We start from the raw sequence: 22,500 nt of genomic DNA on the forward strand, positions 1-22,500 counted from the left end.
GTGGTATTACTGATTACGAGCGCTTTGGTCTGACTATGGTCCGTTTATAAAATAAAATAAAAAACGGCTGAGGTGACTTTTCTGTTTTTTTTATCCACAATTTTGTCGCTCTCCGCAGCCCTCATTTTTACTTTGTCTTCATGCAAAGAATCAACCGCGAGACAACATGGCGCAACCAAACATGATAGTCAATACCGTTACCTGATTGCCTTTGTTCATGCAACCAACCTTGATTCGCAACTTCCGTTTTTTTCCGACAAAGAGGGAAAAAAATGATTGAAATTTTCTATGTAATGCATTTTTGACTTATATCGATTACGTGTCGATCGCGATATACTGATATCATTTTATCGCCAAGCCCTATCTTGTCATCTTTTTATCATGACAGATGGGAACAGTTGGACCCGGGAACATATCATTATTCCTATGGAAGGTTTACCTTGTAGTCGTACGCCGTGCTGAAGAGGATGTTGTTGGCGGTGGGGTGCCACTCAACCAGGCCCACCCTGCGACTGTGACCCTGGAGCTCCTTCCAAGGCACGGTCAGGTTCTTCCGTACGCCGTGAGGGGGGATCTCCCACACCTTCACCTGCATGGAGGTCTTCCGTTATCTACTCTTTTTTTGCACATTTGCATACTAATGGAGCACATTAAGAAGTAAATGCGTTTACGGAAATTATTTCATTTAAATGTGAAATATAGTTTAGAGTCATTTTTAGTCTAATTATTTTTGTCTTATGAATTTGGATTTTGATGGAGAGTTAAAAAAAAAAAAAAAAAGAAGAAAAAAAAGGCTATGAACACATTTTTTGGAAATAATGGCTTAACTGGATAATTAAAAACATTTTTTTAAAATAAAATAGGGCTAACCTTGCCTGCATAATTGTTAAACATTTTTATATTAAATTTGTATTTCATTTTCATATTTTACCTTTCAATAAAATAATTTAATTTCCTGGTATATATACATTTTTAAAATAAATGTTTAAATAAATATTTAAAATCAAATATATTATGAAATTATGCAATTATTATTAAAATTAAATATCAAATATTTGACTTTTATTCAATTAGATTTCAATACATTATTTTTAATAGACTGAATATATTTTAACTAATTGCTAGATTTAAAACATAAAAAATAAAAAATGGCTAAAATGAAATGTGTTGATAATAATTAATCTAACTCATTTTCATACTAATGGAGCACATGAAGAAGTAAATTCATTTACGGAAATTATTTCATTTAAATGTGAAATATAGTTTATCGTCATTTTTAGTCTAATTATTTTTGTCTTATGAATTTGGATTTTGATGGAGAGTTAAAAAAAAAGAGAAAAAAAGTCTATGAACAAAATTTATTGAAATAATGGCTAAATAACTGGATAATTAAAAAAAAATGTTTTTAATCAAATAGGGCTAACCTTGCCTACATAATTGTTAAACATTTTTATAATAAAATTTTATTTAACTTTCATATTTTACACTTCAATAAAATAATTTAATTTCCTAGTACATATACATTTTTAAAATAAATGTTTAAATAAATATTTAAAATTAAAAATATTATGAAATCATGCAATTATTATTAAAATTAAATATCAAATATTTGACTTTTATTCAATTAGATTTCAATACATTATTTTTAATAGGCTGAATATATTTTAATGAATTGCTAGATTTAAAACAGAAAAAATAAAAAATGGCTAAAATTAAATGTGTTAATAATAATTAATCTAACTCATTTGCATACTAATGGAGCACATTAAGAAGTAAATGCGTTTACGGAAATTATTTCATTTAAATGTGAAATATAGTTTAGAGTCATTTTTAGTCTAATTATTTTTGTCTTATGAATTTGGATTTTGATGGAGAGTTAAAAAAAAAAAGAAGAAAAAAAAGGCTATGAACACATTTTTTTGAAATAATGGCTTAACTGGATAATTAAAAACATTTTTTAAAAATAAAATAGGGCTAACCTTGCCTGCATAATTGTTAAACATTTTTATATTAAATTTGTATTTCATTTTCATATTTTACCTTTCAATAAAATAATTTAATTTCCTGGTATATATACATTTTTAAAATAAATGCTTAAATAAATATTTAAAATTAAATATATTATGAAATTATGCAATTATTATTAAAATTAAATATCAAATATTTGACTTTTATTCAATTAGATTTCAATACATTATTTTTAATAGACTGAATATATTTTAACTAATTGCTAGATTTAAAACATAAAAAATAAAAAATGGCTAAAATGAAATGTGTTAATAATAATTAATCTAAGTCATTTGCATACTAATGGAGCACATGAAGAAGTAAATGCATTTACGGAAATTATTTCATTTAAATGTGAAATATAGTTTGTCGTCATTTTTAGTCTAATTATTTTTGTCTTATGAATTTGGATTTTGATGGAGAGTTAAAAAAAAAATAGAAAAAAGTCTATGAACAAAATTTATTGAAATAATGGCTAAATAACTGGATAATTTAAAAAAAAATGTTTTTAATAAAATAGGGCTAACCTTGCCTACATAATTGTTAAACATTTTTATATTAAAATTGTATTTCATTTTCATATTTTAACTTTCAAGAAAATTATTTCATTACCTAGTACATATACATTTTTAAAATAAATGTTTAAATAAATATTTAAAATTAAAAATATTATGAAATTATGCTATTATTAAAATTAAATATCAAATATTTGACTTTTATTCAATTAGATTTCAATACATTATTTTTAATAGACTGAATATATTTTAACTAACTGCTAGATTTAAAACATAAAAAATGGCTAAAATGAAATGTGTTAATAATAATTAATCCAACTCATTTGCATACTAATGGAGCACATGAAGAAGTAAATGCATTTACGGAAATTATTTAATTTAAATGTGAAATATAGTTTATCGTCATTTTTAGTCCAATTATTTTTGTCTTATGAATTTGGATTTTGATGGAGAGTTAAAAAAAAAAAAGAGAAAAAAAGGCTATGAACAAAATTTATTGAAATAATGGCTAAATAACTGGATAATTTAAAAAAAAGTTTTTAATAAAATAGGGCTAACCTTGCCTACATAATTGTTAAACATTTTTATATTAAAATTGTATTTAATTTTCATATTTTACATTTCAATAAAATAATTTCATTTCCTAGTACATATACATTTTTAAAATAAATGTTTAAATAAATATTTAAAATTAAAAATATGAAATCATGCTATTATTATTAAAATTAAATATCAAATATTTGACTTTTATTCAATTAGATTTCAATACATTATTTTTAATAGACTGAATATATTTTAACTAATTGCTAGATTTAAAACATAAAAAATAAAAAATGGCTAAAATGAAATGTGTTAATAATAATTAATCCAACTCATTTGCATACTAATGGAGCACATGAAGAAGTAAATGCATTTACGGAAATTATTTCATTTAAATGTGAAATATAGTTTATCGTCATTTTTAGTCTAATTATTTTTGTCTTATGAATTTGGATTTTGATGGAGAGTTAAAAAAAAAAAAAGAGAAAAAAAGGCTATGAACAAAATTTATTGAAATAATGGCTAAATAACTGGATAATTTTAAAAAAATGTTTTTAATAAAATAGGGCTAACCTTGCCTACATAATTGTTAAACATTTTTATATTAAAATTTTATTTAATTTTCATATTTTACATTTCAATAAAATAATTTCATTTCCTAGTACATATACATTTTTAAAATAAATGTTTGAATAAATATTTAAAATTTAAAATATGAAATTGTGCTATTATTATTAAAATTAAATATCAAATATTTGACTTTTATTCAATTAGATTTCAATACATTATTTTTAATAGACTGAATATATTTTAACTAATTGCTAGATTTAAAACATAAAAAATAAAAAATGGCTAAAATGAAATGTGTTAATAATAATTAATCCAACTCATTTGCATACTAATGGAGCACATGAAGAAGTAAATGCATTTACGGAAATTATTTCATTTAAATGTGAAATATAGTTTATCGTCATTTTTAGTCTAATTATTTTTGTCTTATGAATTTGGATTTTGATGGAGAGTTAAAAAAAAAGAAGAAAAAAAGTCTATGAACAATTTTTTTTGAAATAATGGCTAAATAACTGGATAATTAAAAAAAAAAATGTTTTAATAAAATAGGGCTAACCTTGCCTACATAATTGTTAAACATTTCTTTATTACATTTGTATTTCATTTTCATATTTTACATTTCAATAAAATTATTTCATTTCCTAGTACATATACATTTTTAAAATAAATGTTTAAATAAATATTTAAAATTAAAAATATTATGAAATTATGCTATTATTATTCAAATTAAATATAAAATATTTGACTTTTATTCAATTATATTTCAATACATTATTTTTAATAGACTGAATATATTTTAACTAATTGCTAGATTTAAAACATAAAAAATAAAAAATGGCTAAAATGAAATGTGTTAATAATAATTAATCTAAGTCATTTGCATACTAATGGAGCACATGAAGAAGTAAATGCATTTACGGAAATTATTTCATTTAAATGTGAAATATAGTTTATCGTCATTTTTAGTCTAATTATTTTTGTCTTATGAATTTTGATTTTGATGGAGAGTTAAAAAAAAAGAGAAAAAAGTCTATGAACAAAATTTATTGAAATAATGGCTAAATAACTGGATAATTAAAAAAAAAAGGTTTTAATAAAATAGGGCTAACCTTGCCTACATAATTGTTAAACATTTTTATATTAAAATTGTATTTAATTTTCATATTTTACATTTCAATAAAATAATTTCATTTCCTAGTACATATACATTTTTAAAATAAATGTTTAAATAAATATTTAAAATTAAAAATATTATGAAATCATGCTATTATTATTAAAATTAAATAACAAATATTTGACTTTTATTCAATTAGATTTCAATACATTATTTTTAATAGACTGAATATATTTTAACTAATTGCTAGATTTAAAACATAAAAAATAAAAAATGGCTAAAATGAAATGTGTTAATAATAATTAATCTAACTCATTTGCATACTAAAGGAGCACATGAAGAAGTAAATGCATTTACGGAAATTATTTCATTTAAATGTGAAATAGAGTTTATAGTCATTTTTAGTCTAATTATTTTTGTCTTATGAATTTGGATTTTGATGGAGAGTTAAAAAAAAAGAGAAAAAAGTCTATGAACAAAATGTATTGAAATAATGGCTAAATAACTGGATAATTAAAAAAAAAAGGTTTTAATAAAATAGGGCTAACCTTGCCTACATAATTGTTAAACATTTTTATATTAAAATTGTATTTAATTTTCATATTTTACATTTCAATAAAATAATTTCATTTCCTAGTACATATACATTTTTAAAATAAATGTTTAAATAAATATTTAAAATTAAAAATATGAAATCATGCTATTATTATTAAAATTAAATAACAAATATTTGACTTTTATTCAATTAGATTTCAATACATTATTTTTAATAGACTGAATATATTTTAACTAATTGCTAGATTTAAAACATAAAAAATAAAAAATGGCTCAAATTAAATGTGTTAATAATAATTAATCTAAGTAATTTACATACTAATGGAGCACATTAAGAAGTAAATGCATTTACGGAAATTATTTCATTTAAATGTGAAATAGAGTTTATAGTCATTTTTAGTCTAATTATTTTTGTCTTATGAATTTGGATTTTGATGGAGAGTTAAAAAAAAAAGAGAGAAAAAGGCTATGAACAAAATTTATTGAAATAATGGCTAAATAACTGGATAATAAAAAAAAATGTTTTTAATAAAATAGGGCTAACCTTGCCTACATAATTGCTAAACATTTTTATATTAAAATTGTATTTCATTTTCATATTTTAACTTTCAAGAAAATTATTTCATTACCTAGTACATATACATTTTTAAAATAAATGTTTAAATAAATATTTAAAATTAAAAATATTATGAAATTATGCAATTATTATTATTATTCAAATTAAATATCAAATATTTGACTTTTATTCAATTAGATTTCAATACATTATTTTTAATAGACTGAATATATTTTAATGAATTGCTAGATTTAAAACAGAAAAAATAAAAAATGGCTCAAATTAAATGTGTTAATAATAATTAATCTAAGTCATTTGCATACTAATGGAGCACATTAAGAAGTACATGCATTTACGGAAATTATTTCATTTAAATGTGAAATAGAGTTTATAGTCATTTTTAGTCTAATTATTTTTGTCTTATGAATTTGAATTTTAAAAAAAGATAGGAAAAAAAAGTCTATGAACAAAATTTATTGAAATAATGGCTAAATAACTGGATAATTTAAAAAATATATATTTTAATAAAATAGGGCAAACCTTGCCTACATAATTGTTAAACATTTTTATATTAAAATGGTATTTAATTTTCATATTTTACCTTTCTATAAAATAATTACATTTCCTAGTACATATACATTTTTAAAATACATTTTTAAATAAATATTTAAAATTAAATATATTATGAAATTATGCAATTATTATTATTATTATTAAAATTAAATATCAAATATTTGCCTTTTATTCAATTAGATTTCAATACATTATTTTTAATAGACTGAATATATTTATATGAATTGCAAGATTTAAAACAGAAAAAAAAAATGGCTCAAATGAAATGTGTTAATAATAATTAATCTAAGTCATTTGCATACTAATGGAGCACATGAAGAAGTAAATGCATTTACGGAAATTATTTCATTTAAATGTGAAATAGAGTTTATAGTCATTTTTAGTCTAATTATTTTTGTCTTATGAATTTGGATTTTGATGGAGAGTTTAAAAAAAAGAGAAAAAAAGGCTATGAACAAAATTTATTGAAATAATGGCTAAATAACTGGATAATTAAAAAAAAATGTTTTTAATAAAATAGGGCTAACCTTGCCTACATAATTGTTAAACATTTTTATATTAAAATTGTATTTAATTTTCATATTTTACATTTCAATAAAATAATTTCATTTCCTAGTACATATACATTTTTAAAATAAATGTTTAAATAAATATTTAAAATTAAAAATATTATGAAATTATGCTATTATTATACGGTGACAGCCAAAATATCTACTAACGTTACTTACCGCCATGTGCTTCCTCAAATTTGACGTTGAGTTCATGTAAGCTTAAGCTTGTTGTTTGCCGCTGAAACTTTATGTTCAGTTAATCATGTGACCGCCTGGCTGTGTTTGATTGGTGAAACGGAGTCAAACGTCACCAGTGACTGCATTTGATTGGTGAAACGCAGGCATGCTACTTTGAAGGTCTGTCTGACAAACCAAAACAAACAAAGCGTGCATTAACAGATCGATAAAAATCGGTAGCGAGTAGCGAGCTGAATGTAGATAAATGGAGCGGAGTAAAAGTAGCGTTTCTTCTCTATAAATATACTCAAGTAAAAGTAAAAGTATGTTGCATTAAAACTACTCTTAGAAGTACAATTTATCCCAAAAGTTACTCAAGTAGATGTAACGGAGTAAATGTAGCGCGTTACTACCCACCTCTGCAACCAAACTTGTGATTTACATATCTGAGGTGTTCTTCAAGGCACCCCTTTAAGTCCTCTCCTTTTTTCGGCAGTTGCATATGTTTTTCATAATGTGATTTATTTAACTGAGGTGTTGCTATAGTTTGTTTACTTCAGATGCAGTCAGTCGTTTTTTAAACGTCTTTAGTTATACTAGTGGTGTTCCTCACGGTTCTATTTTAGGTCCTCTGTTTTTTTTTACCATTTGGGCTATTCAACTGGAATTCAGTCCAAAAAAAAGTGGTGAGAGAATCACATTTTTTTCAGCAGATTCTTAAAAGCACTGGAGTGGTGTCATAGAGAGGATCTTTAACTATTTTTTAAAACATTTTTTGGCAGAAGGTCCCTAAAAACAGCAGAGCACTTCTGTAAGTCTGACACAATAAATAGAATAAAATCACACGTCCACTGTAGAGGACGCAGGTTCTTCAGAATATACGCAATAATATAATAATAGTAAAGGGAGAAGTTTGGCTCCTTCACTGCAAAAACTGAAATCCAAGTAAGATTAAATATCTCAAATAAGGGTGATATTTGCTTATTTTCTGTCTAATAACATAATTTTTGTCACTAAGCAGATTTTATGTTAGAGTGTTTTACTTGTTTTAAGTGTTTTGCTCCTAAATGATGTCAGTAAGATATTACAGCTTGTTGCTGAGATTTGATGAGCTATATTGAGTAAAACTTGCTTGAAACTAGAATATCAACTGTTGTGTCATCAACACTCACAAGTAGAAAACTACTTTTTTAAAGTCATCATTTCTTATTTCAAGCATGAAAAAAAAAATCATGACTTTGACACAATTGTGTCTCATAATTAAAACAGATGACAGCCAAATGGACTTTGCTGTTTTATTTTCAATGAAACAATAGAAAATAGGTACTCATATAGTAGTACAGTTGGCACAGTACAGTAAACTGACAGTTAATATTTAAACATTTACATTTCAAACAATTTTGAACAGAAATAGTTCATGCACATTCAGATGAATTCCTCAAAATTACAATTACAAAAATTTGGGCCGGGCTGTATATATGCGCACTAATTGACTGAAAGAGCACGCACTTGGCGCGATGATGTCATGTTATCCATGGAAAAATGCATTTTTAGACCATATGATTTGCCTGAGCGGCTAGGAGACCCCGAGAGTAACAAGCGCTTGCCTTGTTGCCTTTCCATTAAGAACAATAAATTAGTTTTTAGTATAAGTTTGCTGGTTTGAAGAAATGTAATGCCGAGCGCATATCATTATGTCAAGATAATGGCACTAGCATTTACTTCATTTAAGAATATTTTTCAACATATTGAGCAAAAAGGTCTCTTTTTTTACTACCAAAAAAGTGCACTTGTTATGAGTGAGAATATACTTATTTTAAGGTATTTTTGGGTTCATTGAGGTTAGCTAATTTTACTTGTTTTGGGAAGTCTTGACGAGCCAAATTTTCTTGTTCTATTGGCAGATAATTTTGCTTAGTTCAAATAAAATACCCCTAATTTTTTTATTTTTTTCTTGTTTTTGAACACTGACTTTTTGCAGTGTTGGCCCCCAAAACAATTCAGTAGAATATCTTTAGTATAACTTGAGAAAGAAAATGTCATATTTGTGTAATAGCGCTGCATGCTACAACGCTGACATCATTTCAGAGGCAAATGTGATTTACAGTATTCTCAACTACCAGCACAGTGCTGAGGAATGTGTGGAATGACTCCTAGTTCCTCTTTAAACCCATAGCGAGGCCAGAAAATGATCTTACCACTACTCCCATGTACTTATCAGTAAACCTACTTTGTGCACATGTGTGTGTGTGTGTGTGTGTGTGTGTGTGTGTGTGTTTGTTAATACAAACCGTGGTGTCTTCCGAGCAGGAGGCGATGCAGTAGTCGTTGAAGGGATTCCATTTGATGTCTAACACGTTGCCTCTGTGGCCCGTCACTCGAGGGTGGTGAGGGTCAACTTTACCCGTCTGATGGAGGAAACAAAAATAAAAATAACAACAAAATATTCATTTAAAATTCAGAATATTTGTACAGTTGATATTTGGAGACAGATAATTTTTCTAAATATTTGTTTTTCATATATATTATTGAATAGTCGAACTATTTATTAAAACTGTCTTATTCTTGATAAAAAATATAATGGACACATGATTTATAGCGGTGAAAACAGACAATAGTAATAATGATAATGTGTTGTTTTTTTTACTACTTTTTGCTATTATCATTAAATAATTTTTTGGTATTTAAAAAAAAAAACATATAAATGACCTAATAAAAATAATATAATATTACATTTTTTAAATTTAATAAAAAAATATTTTTTAATCATTACTATAACAACAAAATATGTATATATGATTATTATTATTGTTGGTATTATTATTACAATTGTGAGATATTTTATAATAATTATTATTATAATTACCAATAAAACTTGTTATTAAAACAACCAAAGGTTTAAAAATAATTATATTAAGTGTAAAAAATTAAGGAAAAATGTTAAGTAAATAAAATAATTTTTTAAAAAAATACACAAACATTTGAAAAAAATTATAATCCAAATAAATCACTTAAATCAGAGATTCTTAACCTTTTTGACATCGGGGCCCAACTCTCCCACTTCAGAGGGGCCGGGAGCCCACTCAAATATTAACACTGAATTAGTCATTTTACTCTTGATTTTTAAGAATATTCAATAATTATATCAAACCTACTAACCGTCTACAACCTTGTCAAATTATATAAAATCATGTGTTAATCACAAATACTTATTTAAGTAGTAAACAATTATACTGCATAAGAGGGCACTCTGAAATAACTGACAAAAAATGTATTTACATACAATTATTTTGTGCTAAAATAAACTAAATAATATGTTTCTTAAATAGTCAATAGTACAGCTTCACCACTCTAGTCATCATTTTTGCGCTTAAGAGACGTTTCTATGACTTGAGCTCCAGACCTTTTCGGTTTGTTTGATATTGTCTTTGCAGTCTATTCAATTGAATATAAGTTGAAAAGGATTTGCACATAATTGCATTCTGTTTTTATTGACCATTTACACAACGTGCCAACTTCACTGCTTTTGTACATTTGTGTTACATCCTCACATGATGGATGGTCAGGACCAGGAAGGCCCCGCCGCCGGCGCACTCGGTGATGACGGCCAGGAACTGAGGGTTGACGGCGCAGAAGGTGTTGTCCTGGACGCTGCGTGTGATGGGCACGCCGTCAAAGCAGTTCTCCTTGGTGGCGGCTTTTCCAAACACGTGCCGGAACTTGGAGCTGCGGTACTGAGGACGCCATGACATCTGAGAAGCGGGAAAGGGAAGCCAGGTTATTTAGAGCCGTATACGATATGCTCCGCAGTGGTCATAATGTATGCGGCAAAGCAGTGAAACCAAAGATGCTCTATGATGACAAAACATACACGTATACATTTCCTGCCTCCAAACAAGTGGGTGTGGTCTCCTCCTGCAACACTATTACCTCCAGCAAGCAGGTTACATTTTCTGAGCAAACAACTACTGCTACTCACTTGGGGTATAACAGATGGTGCATGTATTTGAAATCCGATTTTTCAGTACGAAAATAAAGCGAAACAAAAATGTTATAAGTACAAATTCACAATGACTACCTTTCCATGCACTTGATTAGTCTGATTTCTCAAAGAGAATCCTGCCTTCTCTGCATCTTGGGGTTCGTCACCAACACCATGTGACAGAGATGGGTGGGAGGGATCACAAAAAGAGGCAAAGCTTTTTTTTTTGGATTCGGCCATCAATGTTAAAGCATTGTTAAGCCTCTCTGCCATCGAAATCTCTGCGGGGTTCGTGTTTGGCTGGAGTATTCTGTCACGTGGTGTTGGTGACGAACCCCAAGATGCAGAGAAGGCAGGATTGGTGCGGGAAACAACCAAAATAAAAGTGCTGACAGGAAATAAAGACAAACACAGAGGGACAAACCTGACATATACCAGTTACTATGGTCATCTAATTAGTTACTATGGTCATCTAATTAGTTACTATGGTAATCTACGTCACAGCAGCTCAGACGAGGCACCAAGCAGTGTGGGTTGGAAGCGTTTCCACAGACGCGGAAGGAGATTTTCACAACAAAGTTCTAAAGCTTAGTGATGTATCAGATTGTAGGTGGGTTTATTTTGTACCCTTCGCGTTCATATTTCACTGTTTGTCGCATTTTTGTTGCGTTTCACTTGATTGTAAAATATGTTGATCGAAAGGGGGTGTGACGTTCATATTCTGTCGATATTCAGTGTTTTATCCTTCATAGAAAATGTAAAATTCCATTACGTTTTTTAAGTTACGTTTTTAGCATTCAATCTGACATTATTGTGAGGTTTTGTATTAGTGTTCCTAAAAATAGATATACCGGCCCCCAGACACATTTTTTTCTCTAAATGTGGCCCCCTGAGTCAAAATAATTGCCCAGGCCTGCTATAATGGGACTATTGGTCACATGGCATGTGCCTCCCGTACACTAGGGGGCGCTTATTTCCTTTTAGCGCGGATATATGTATTGCCTTTACGGTCCACCTATGACGTCACCCCAAAACAAGGCATCTTTCTAGTCTCTAAAGCAGGGGTCACCAACGCGGTGCCCGCGGGCACCAGGTCGCCCGTAAGGACCAGATGAGTAGCCCGCTGGTCAAATAGCAGCACTTACCAGTGAGCTGCCTCTATTTTTTAAATTTTATTTATTTACTAGCAAGCTGGTCTCGCTTTGCTCGACATTTTTAATTCTAAGAGAGACAAAACTCAAATAGAATTTGAAAATCCAAGAAAATATTTTAAAGACTTGGTCTTCACTTGTTTAAATAAATTTATTAATTTTTTTACTTTGCTTCTTATAACTTTCAGAAAGACAATTTTAGAGAAAAAATACAACCTTAAAAATGATTTTAGGATTTTTAAACACATATACCTTTTTACCTTTTAAATTCCTTCCTCTTCTTTCCTGACAATTTAAATCAATGTTCAAGTAAATTTATTTTTTTTATTGTAAAGAATAATAAATCAATTTTGATTTAATTCTTCATTTTAGCTTCTGTTTTTTCGACGATGAATATTTGTGAAATATTTCTTCAAACTTATTATGATTAAAATTCAAAACAATTATTCTGGCAAATCTAGAAAATCTGCAGAATCAATTTTAAATCTTATTTCAAAGTCTTTTGAATTTCTTTTAAAAATTTTGTTCTGGAAAATATAGAAGAAATAATGATTTGTCTTTGTTAGAAATATAGCTTGGTCCAACTTGTTATATATTCTAACAAAGTGTAGATTGGATTTTAACCTATTTAAAACATGTCATCAAAATTCCAAAATTAATCTTAATCAGGAAAAATTACTAATGATGTTCCATAAATAATTTTTTTAAATTAGCTAGTTTTTCTCTTCTTTTTTTCGGTTGAATTTTGAATTTTAAAGAGTCGAAATTGAAGATAAACTATGTTTCAAAATGTAATTGTCATTTTTTTTCGTGTTTTCTCCTCTTTTAAACCGTTCAATTAAGTGTGAATATCATTAATTATTAATAATAACATAGAGTTAAAGGTAAATTGAGCAAATTGGCTATTTCTGGCAATTTATTTAAGTGTGTATCAAACTGGTAGCCCTTCGCATTAATCAGTACCCAAGAAGTAGCTCTTGGTTTCAAAAAGGTTGCTGACCCCTGCTCTAAAGGCTATGCTAATGTTAAATTGCAGACAGCATCAAGAAATGACCTTAGATTGCGCTATGAAAAATAACGCTGCTACTAGAAATGGGGGAAATAATCGTTTTTAGATGCATTGCAATTCGGACATGGGGGACTGAAAAATCTATTATTTATTTATTGTAAATAAAGTAATGCAGACAGTTGTAAAATTTGGCTGACCGCAGCGAGCCACCTCATCTAGAGATCTGACCAGCTCCTTTATTTTAGGGCACTTATGTTCCACTTTTGCACACATTTCCATGAATTTAATACAAAACCCAAAACCAGTTAAGTTTGCACAGAATACAATGATTTGCAAATCATTTCCAACTTATATTCAATTGAATAGACTGCACAGACAAGATATTTAATGTTGGAACTGAAAAACTTAATTTATTTTTGCAAATAATCATTATCTTAGAATTTATTGGCAGCAACACGTTGCAAAAAAGTTGGCACAGGGGCATTTTTACCACTGTGTTACATGGCCTTTCCTTTTAACAACACTCAGTAAGTGTTTGGGAAGTGAGGAGACACATTTTGGAAGTTTTTCAGGTGGAATTCTTTCCCATTCTTCCTTGATGTACAGCTTAAGTTGTTCAACAGTCCGGGGGTCTCCCTTCTGCTATTTTAGGCTTCATAATGCATCACACATTTTCAATGGGAGACAGGTCTGGACTACAGGCAAGCCAGTCTAGTACCAGCACTCTTTTACTACGAAGCCACGCTGTTGTAACACGTGGCTTGGCATTGTCTTGCTGAAATAAGCAGGGGCGTCCATGGTAACGTTGCATGGATGGCAACATATGTTTCTCCAAAAGCTGTATGTACCTTTCAGCATTAATGGTGCCTTCACAGATGTGTAAGTTACCCATGTCTTGGGCACTAATACACCCCCATACCATCACACATGCTGCCTTTTACACTTTGTGCCTATAACAATCCGGATGGTTCTTTTCCTCTTTGGTCCGGAGGACACGACGTTTCCAAAAACTATTTGAAATGTGGACTCGTCAGACCACAGAACACTTTTCCACTTTGCATCAGTCCATCTTAGATGAGCTCGGGCCCAGCGAAGCGAATTTCAGATTGTTTTCTTTGCCTTACTTTGGCCAATAATAGAACAAACACATTCTGAAAAACATTACAATAAAAATATAGGGGAAAAAACACCGGCAGCCGTAAAGTTTAGATCCATGAAGGAAAAAAGGAAGTGAATGAATGTTTATAACTGAATAATTTTACATAATAATAATAATAATAGATTTTATTTGTAAAAAGCACTTCACATTGAGCAAACAACCTCAAAGTGCTACAGTGTATTAAAAAAAATAAAAAGGTAATAAAATAAAAAAAATTAAAATAAAAACTAGAACAGCCTAATAGCCAGAAATAGCATGCATAAATCTAAAAAAAGGCTTTTTTAAAAGCATCCACAGTCTGTGGTGCCCTCAGGTGGTCAGGGAGAGCGTCCCACAGACTGGGAGCGGCGGAGAAGAAATCCCTAACATATTCATAAACATTTGTTTTCTTTTGTATTATTTTTCTTTAATGAATAACAGCAGTAACGTTTATGACAACCTTTTTCCAAAACACAATATAGAATGTGAGATATACCGTATTGTTCGGAGTTTAAATCGCTCCGGAGTATAATAAAATGCATAATAAAGAAGGGAAAAAACATATGTAAGTCGCACTGGAGTATAAGTCGCATTTTTGGGGGAAATGTATTTGATAAAAGCCAACAGCAAGAATAGACATTTGAAAGGCAATTTAAAATGTCTAAAGAATAGTGAACAACAGGCTGAATAAGTGTACGTTATATGAGGCATAAATAACCAACTGGTATGTTAACGTAACATATTATGGTAAGAGTCATTCAAATAACTATAACATATAGAACATGCTATACGTTTACCAAACAATCTGTCACTCCTAATCGCTAAATCCCATGAAATCTTATACGTCTAGTCTCTTACATCAATGACATCAATAATATTATTGGATATTTTACGCTAATGTGTTAATAATTTCATACATAAGTCGCTCCCGAGTATAAGTCGCACCCCCGGCCGAACTATGAAAAAAACGGCGACTTATAGTCCGAAAAATACGGTAACAGGATAATGCATACATTTATCATTTGTTTTCAAAACGCTTACAAAAAAGTGGGACCTCAAAAATGTACTGTGGGACCCCATTTTTATGACTTGATGGGGTCCCTGGGACCCCATTTTGAAAATTCCTAGCACCAACACTGATGGGAGTATTGGTACTTGCAAAACAGCAGCAGGCGGCTTTGGCCTGCGGGCCGGTTCTAATACTAATCAAATATCATCCCGGGGGCCATAGATCGTTCATTCGCGGGACGGATCTGGACCGTCGGCCTTGACTTTGACACATAGGCTTTAGATTATGAGCAAAAACTCGTGTTAAGAGTCTCCCCACCAGTAGAGGTGTAATGAATGTCACAGTAAACGCTGTAAGATCCGACCAAGCTAGCATTAGCTTATAGCTAAAAATGGACAAAACTTTGTTTTTTTACAACCGTGGTAAAGAAGAAAGTGAGTGTAAAGAAAGTGCTGGGAAAAACAAACAAATTATATTCATTGGATTAAACAAATAAATCAATAAAAGCAGTATGAACGTATCACTGACATCTTAACATTTATCCATGAAAATATGGAGAAGCTGCTTCTGATGGTGTATTTCAAGGAGAAGCAGCTCAAAGGATATGCCGTCGAAGTCCGCTTTCTGTACATTGTTATTGCATTATTGCATAAAATTAGTAAGTAGTTGTTTGTATATATTATATTGTTTTGATACAAAATGTATTAAATACGAGTTTTTCTTTTTTAAAAGGCAAGTTACACATTGTGCTGTTTGGGATGGGGCCATGCACTGATAAACGTCATTTCATTTCATTTCAATGGGCGACGTTGACTCGAGTTACGGGTTTTTCAAAGTAAGAGCTTTGCCGGTGCCCTCATACAGTGTCATTTTGACCACGCCTGCACCTCGTGGTTCACCAGTTATACCCCAAACCACTAAAAGCAAAACTGCAAACTTCCCAAAACAAGCTGGTGAGACTCCTGCTCACCCTCCCATACAGGACTCACCTAACTCAAGCCCACTTTACCAAATTGGGATGGCTTAGAGTTGAGGAAAGAATACACCAAATTCAAAATACTCTGAGAAACTGTCCCCAAGTACTTGTCACAGGTACTACACCAGAAGGGACTTCCTCAGACCTTGTCGCCCCCAAATTCAAGACTCTCATGGGAAAAAATGCACTCTACGATTTTGCCACCACACGGTGGAATGCACTGACAACAGACCTTAAAATTCCAACTTCCCTACTAAATTTTAAAACTGCCACAAAATCAAGGCTCAGCTCAACCTCGGTGTTTTTCAACCTTTTTTGAGCCAAGGCACATTTTTTGCGTTGAAAAAAAGCGGAGGCACACCACCAGCAGAAATCATTAAAAAACGAAACTCAGTTGACAGTAAAAAGTCGTTGTCGCAATTGTTGGGTATGACTTTAAACCATAAATAACCATGCATCACTATAGCTCTTGTCTCAAAGTAGGTGTACTGTCACCACCTGTCACATCACACCCTGACTTATTTAGACTTTTTTGCTGTTTTCCTGTGTGTAGTGTTTTAGTTCTTGTCTTGCGCTCCTATTTTGGTGGCTTTTTCTCTTTTTTTGGTATTTTCCTGTAGCAGTTTCAGGTCTTCCTTTGAGCAATATTTCCGGCATCTACTTTGTTTTTCTCCCTCTTCGTGGTGACATTGTCGATTGTCATGTCATGTTCGGATGTACATTGTCTTTGCTCCACAGTAAGTCTTTGCTGTCGTCCAGCATTCTGCTTTTGTTTACTTTGTAGCCAGTTCAGTTTTAGTTTCGTTCTGCATAGCCTTCCCTAAGCTTCAATGCCCTTTCTTAGGGGCACTTACCTTTTGTTTATTTTTTGTTTAAGCATTAAATACCTTTTTACCTGCACACTGCCTCCCACTGTATCCGACACCTACAAAGCAACTAGCTACCTGCTGCCACCTACTGATATGGAAGAGTATTACACGGTTACTCTGCCGAGCTCTAGACAGTACAGACACTCAACAACAACACATCATTTGCAGACTATAATTACTGGTTTGCAAAAAAATTTTTTTACCCAAAACAGGTGAAATTAGATCATCTCCCACGGCACACCAGACTGTATCTCACGGCACACCAGTGTGGTTGAAAAACACTGCTCTACCTGATCTGAGCCAAAATTGATCCCCAGCAACTCTTGGAAGCATCAAGCAGGTTTATATGTGGTTATGGTGTATATATATTTATATGTGGTTATAGTGTATATATATTTATATGTGGTTATGGTGTATATATATTTATATGTGGTTATAGTGTATATATATTTATATGTGGTTATAGTGTATATATATTTATATGTGGTTATGGTGTATATATATTTATATGTGGTTATAGTGTATATATATATATATGTGGTTATAGTGTATATATATTTATATGTGGTTATGGTGTATATATATTTATATGTGGTTATAGTGTATATATATATATATGTGGTTATAGTGTATATATATTTATATGTGGTTATGGTGTATATATATTTATATGTGGTTATGGTGTATATATATTTATATGTGGTTATAGTGTATATATATATATATATGTGGTTATAGTGTATATATATTTATATGTAGTTATGGTGTATATATATTTATATGTGGTTATGGTGTATATATATTTATATGTGGTTATAGTGTATATATATTTATATGTGGTTATGGTGTATATATATTTATATGTGGTTATGGTGTATATATATTTATATGTGGTTATAGTGTATATATATATATATGTGGTTATAGTGTATATATATTTATATGTGGTTATGGTGTATATATATTTATATGTGGTTATAGTGTATATATATATATATGTGGTTATAGTGTATATATATTTATATGTGGTTATGGTGTATATATATTTATATGTGGTTATGGTGTATATATATTTATATGTGGTTATAGTGTATATATATATATATGTGGTTATAGTGTATATATATTTATATATGGTTATGGTGTATATATATTTATATGTGGTTATGGTGTATATATATTTATATGTGGTTATAGTGTATATATATTTATATGTGGTTATGGTGTATATATATTTATATGTGGTTATAGTGTATATATATTTATATGTGGTTATAGTGTATATATATTTATATGTGGTTATGGTGTATATATATTTATATGTGGTTATAGTGTATATATATATATATGTGGTTATAGTGTATATATATTTATATGTGGTTATGGTGTATATATATTTATATGTGGTTATAGTGTATATATATATATATGTGGTTATAGTGTATATATATTTATATGTGGTTATGGTGTATATATATTTATATGTGGTTATGGTGTATATATATTTATATGTGGTTATAGTGTATATATATATATATGTGGTTATAGTGTATATATATTTATATGTGGTTATGGTGTATATATATTTATATGTGGTTATGGTGTATATATATTTATATGTGGTTATAGTGTATATATATTTATATGTGGTTATGGTGTATATATATTTATATGTGGTTATAGTGTATATATATTTATATGTGGTTATAGTGTATATATATTTATATGTGGTTATAGTGTATATATATTTATATGTGGTTATAGTGTATATATATTTATATGTGGTTATAGTGTATATATATTTATATGTGGTTATAGTGTATATATATATTTATATGTGGTTATGGTGTATATATATTTATATGTGGTTATAGTGTATATATATTCATATGTGGTTATAGTGTATATATATATTTATATGTGGTTATGGTGTATATATATTTATATGTGGTTATAGTGTATATATATTTATATGTGGTTATAGTGTATATATATTTATATGTGGTTATAGTGTATATATATATTTATATGTGGTTATGGTGTATATATATTTATATGTGGTTATAGTGTATATATATTTATATGTGGTTATAGTGTATATATATTTATATGTGGTTATAGTGTATATATATTTATATGTGGTTGTAGTGTATATATATTTATATGTGGTTATGGTGTATATATATTTATATGTGGTTATGGTGTATATATATTTATATGTGGTTATAGTGTATATATATTTATATGTGGTTATAGTGTATATATATTTATATGTGGTTATGGTGTATATATATTTATATGTGGTTATAGTGTATATATATTTATATGTGGTTATAGTGTATATATATTTATATGTGGTTATAGTGTATATGTATTTATATGTGGTTATAGTGTATATATATTTATATGTGGTTATGGTGTATATATATTTATATGTGGTTATAGTGTATATATATTTTCTCTTTCTATTTTGCACACTCTTGGAGTCAACATGTGCACAGTCATCATACTTGCCAACCGACGAGCAAGATGAAGAAATACGCTTGCAAATTCCAAAACGAATGGAAACAAGAATTTCAGTCCATCCAGGACAGTTGGAAGGGGAAGGGGTATGTAATTATGTGGCCTGTACATTTTGTAAAACAGACTTCTCCATTGAACACGGTGGCCGAGTCATGAACGGAGGAGAAGTTAAACAGGACAATACTGCCATATACTGGATAGCCCCTGGTACACTGAAATTCAAGTATTTATTTTATTTATATGTATAATAAAATAAATATATTTACATATATATATATATATATATTTACATATATATATATATATATATATATATATATATATATATATATATATATATATATATATATATATATATATATATATATATATATATATATATATATATATATATATATATATATATATATAGCTAGAATTCACTGAAAGTCAAGTATTTCATACATATATATATATAAATATATATATATGAAATACTTGAGTTGGTGAATTCTAGCTGTAAATATACTCCCCTATTAACCACGCCCCCGCCCCACCCCGTCCGCGCACCCCCCACCCCCACCCCCCACCTCCCGGTATCGGAGGTCTCAAGGTTGGCAAGTATGTCATGTACATAGTGTCAGGTACATAGTGTATATACCCCCTCCCGGCCCCCTCCCATTTTTTGTATATATATATTTTCAAATCACCTCACATGTATACTGTGTACCGTAATTTCCGGACTATAAGCCGCTACTTTTCCCCCTCGTTCTGGTCCCTGCGGCTTATACAAGGGTGCGGCTTATTTACGGCCTTTTCTTCTCCGACACCGACGAAGAGAATTTCGGTGGTTTTAGTACGCAGGAGGAAGACGATGACACAATGATTAAAGACTGACTTTTCATATACCGGTAGGCTGGTTATTTTGATAACGTACAGGCGAGCACTTTGTAGTACTTTGCACCGTTGTATTATTTGTACTCTGCACGAATGCTGTTCGCCATGTCAAAGATGTGAAAGTTTGATTGAATGATTGAAAGATTTATAGTTAATAAATGGGACGCTTTGCGTTCCCAAACAGTCATCTCTGTCCCGACAATCCCCTCCGTGGTAGCAGGAACCCCTATATACTACGCTAATTACACATCAAAACCCTGCGGCTTATATATGGAGCAATCTGTATTTTCCCCTAAATTTAGCTGGTGCGGCTTATAGTCAGGTGCGGCTTATAGTCCGGAAATTACGGTATATGTGCATAAATTATCAATTTTTTTAAACGTAATTTTTTATATACATGTTTCAGGTTATATATCTGTTATAATTGAATGTATCAAACGTGATGAATATTTAATGGACCACAATGGAAACAAGCCTTTTGGCCTTTTTAAAGCATTACATGGATTCAATTCTTTAAGATGTCAATAAACTTCTCAATCAATCAGCAGCACCACAGAACCAATTAAAGTTGCATCTCGAAGTTACAATGTATTATATTTTAGTTTTTCTAAAAAATGGTGGACGAGCACAGCTGAGTGACTGCTGTGTATCACGTCAGGTTCCGTCTTCAAAAATATGACATCCCATTTTTTGCTTTCATGACGATACGATGGTCATGATCCTACGTATGTGTGATGATGAAGAAAGCTCCTTTAGTGCCTGACTGCTCATAAGTTGATTTGATTGTTTTTGCTACTATCTCAATGGGTCACCGAGCCAGACAAGGGTAATGCACTTATGTCACTAGCTAATAGTCACAAGACGTTTGCAAGAAGACAAGTATTGGATGAAGAAGGGTGAGAGAAGGGAGTGTGCTCCACTGGGATCAAAGCTGCCCAGCCAGCATGTCTGCCTGCTGCCTGCACGCTCATTATTTATAAATATGCTTGATGGACAAGACAAAGATTGAGACCGAGCAGATGCTTACGTGTAGAGACAATTTGACTACGGCAAGCTGCTCAGAACATACGACGGTCTAATCCAGGGGTCGGCAACCCGCGGCTCCGGAGCCGCATGCGGCTCTTTGACCACTCTGATGGGGCTCAGCTGCATACTTGCCGACCCTCCCGGTTTTCCAACGACCCCCCCCCCGATTTTCCCAGCAGACTGCCTCTCCTAGAAATCTCCCAGGGTAAAAATTATCCTATTTTCACTCTAATTACTTAATCAAGGGCGTGCCCTAATGGCACTGCATTAATTGTACTCTATAGCATTTGCAAACAGCGTGCCAGCCCGGCCACATGTTATATGTTGCTTTTACTTGCACACGTAGGTGACAGCAAGGCATACTTGTTCAACAGTCACACAGCTTACACTGACGGTGGCCGTATAAGTTAAAGTTAAAAAGTTAACTTTAACACTGTTACGTTACAAATATGCGCCACACTGTGAACCCACACCAAAAAAGAATGACAAAAACATTTCTGGAGAACATCCGCACCGTAACACAACACAACAAATACCCAGCATCCCATGCAGCCCTAACTCTTCCGGTCTACATTATACACCCCCGCTACCACCAAACCCCCCCACACATCAACCCCCCCCCCCCCACCCCCTTCTCCGTGCGTCGGTTGAGCGGAAGAGTTAGTGCTGCATGGGATTCTGGGTATTTGTTGTGTTGTGTTTATGTTGTGTTACAGTGCAGATGTTCTCCAGAAATGTGTTTGTCATTCTTTTTTGGTGTGGGTTCAAAGTGTGGCGCATATT

The 22,500-nt window shown here is 30.4% G+C and overlaps 1 protein-coding gene across 2 annotated transcripts in view; it reads right to left on the reverse strand.

Annotated features, from left to right (window-relative positions):
- coro2aa (coronin 2Aa) overlaps positions 1-22,500 on the reverse strand; it is a 115,733-nt gene that overhangs the window by 33,245 nt on the left and 59,988 nt on the right. For both annotated transcript variants that reach the window (XM_062033407.1, XM_062033408.1), the window contains 3 exons: positions 10,710-10,910; positions 9,450-9,566; positions 440-589 (listed from right to left, as the gene is read on the reverse strand). In XM_062033407.1, coding sequence (XP_061889391.1) covers positions 440-589; positions 9,450-9,566; positions 10,710-10,910 — 468 coding nt within the window. The remainder of the gene's footprint in view (positions 1-439; positions 590-9,449; positions 9,567-10,709; positions 10,911-22,500) is intronic.

The sequence above is a fragment of the Entelurus aequoreus genome, linkage group LG22, assembly GCF_033978785.1.
Source record: "Entelurus aequoreus isolate RoL-2023_Sb linkage group LG22, RoL_Eaeq_v1.1, whole genome shotgun sequence".
NCBI lineage: Eukaryota > Metazoa > Chordata > Actinopteri > Syngnathiformes > Syngnathidae > Entelurus > Entelurus aequoreus.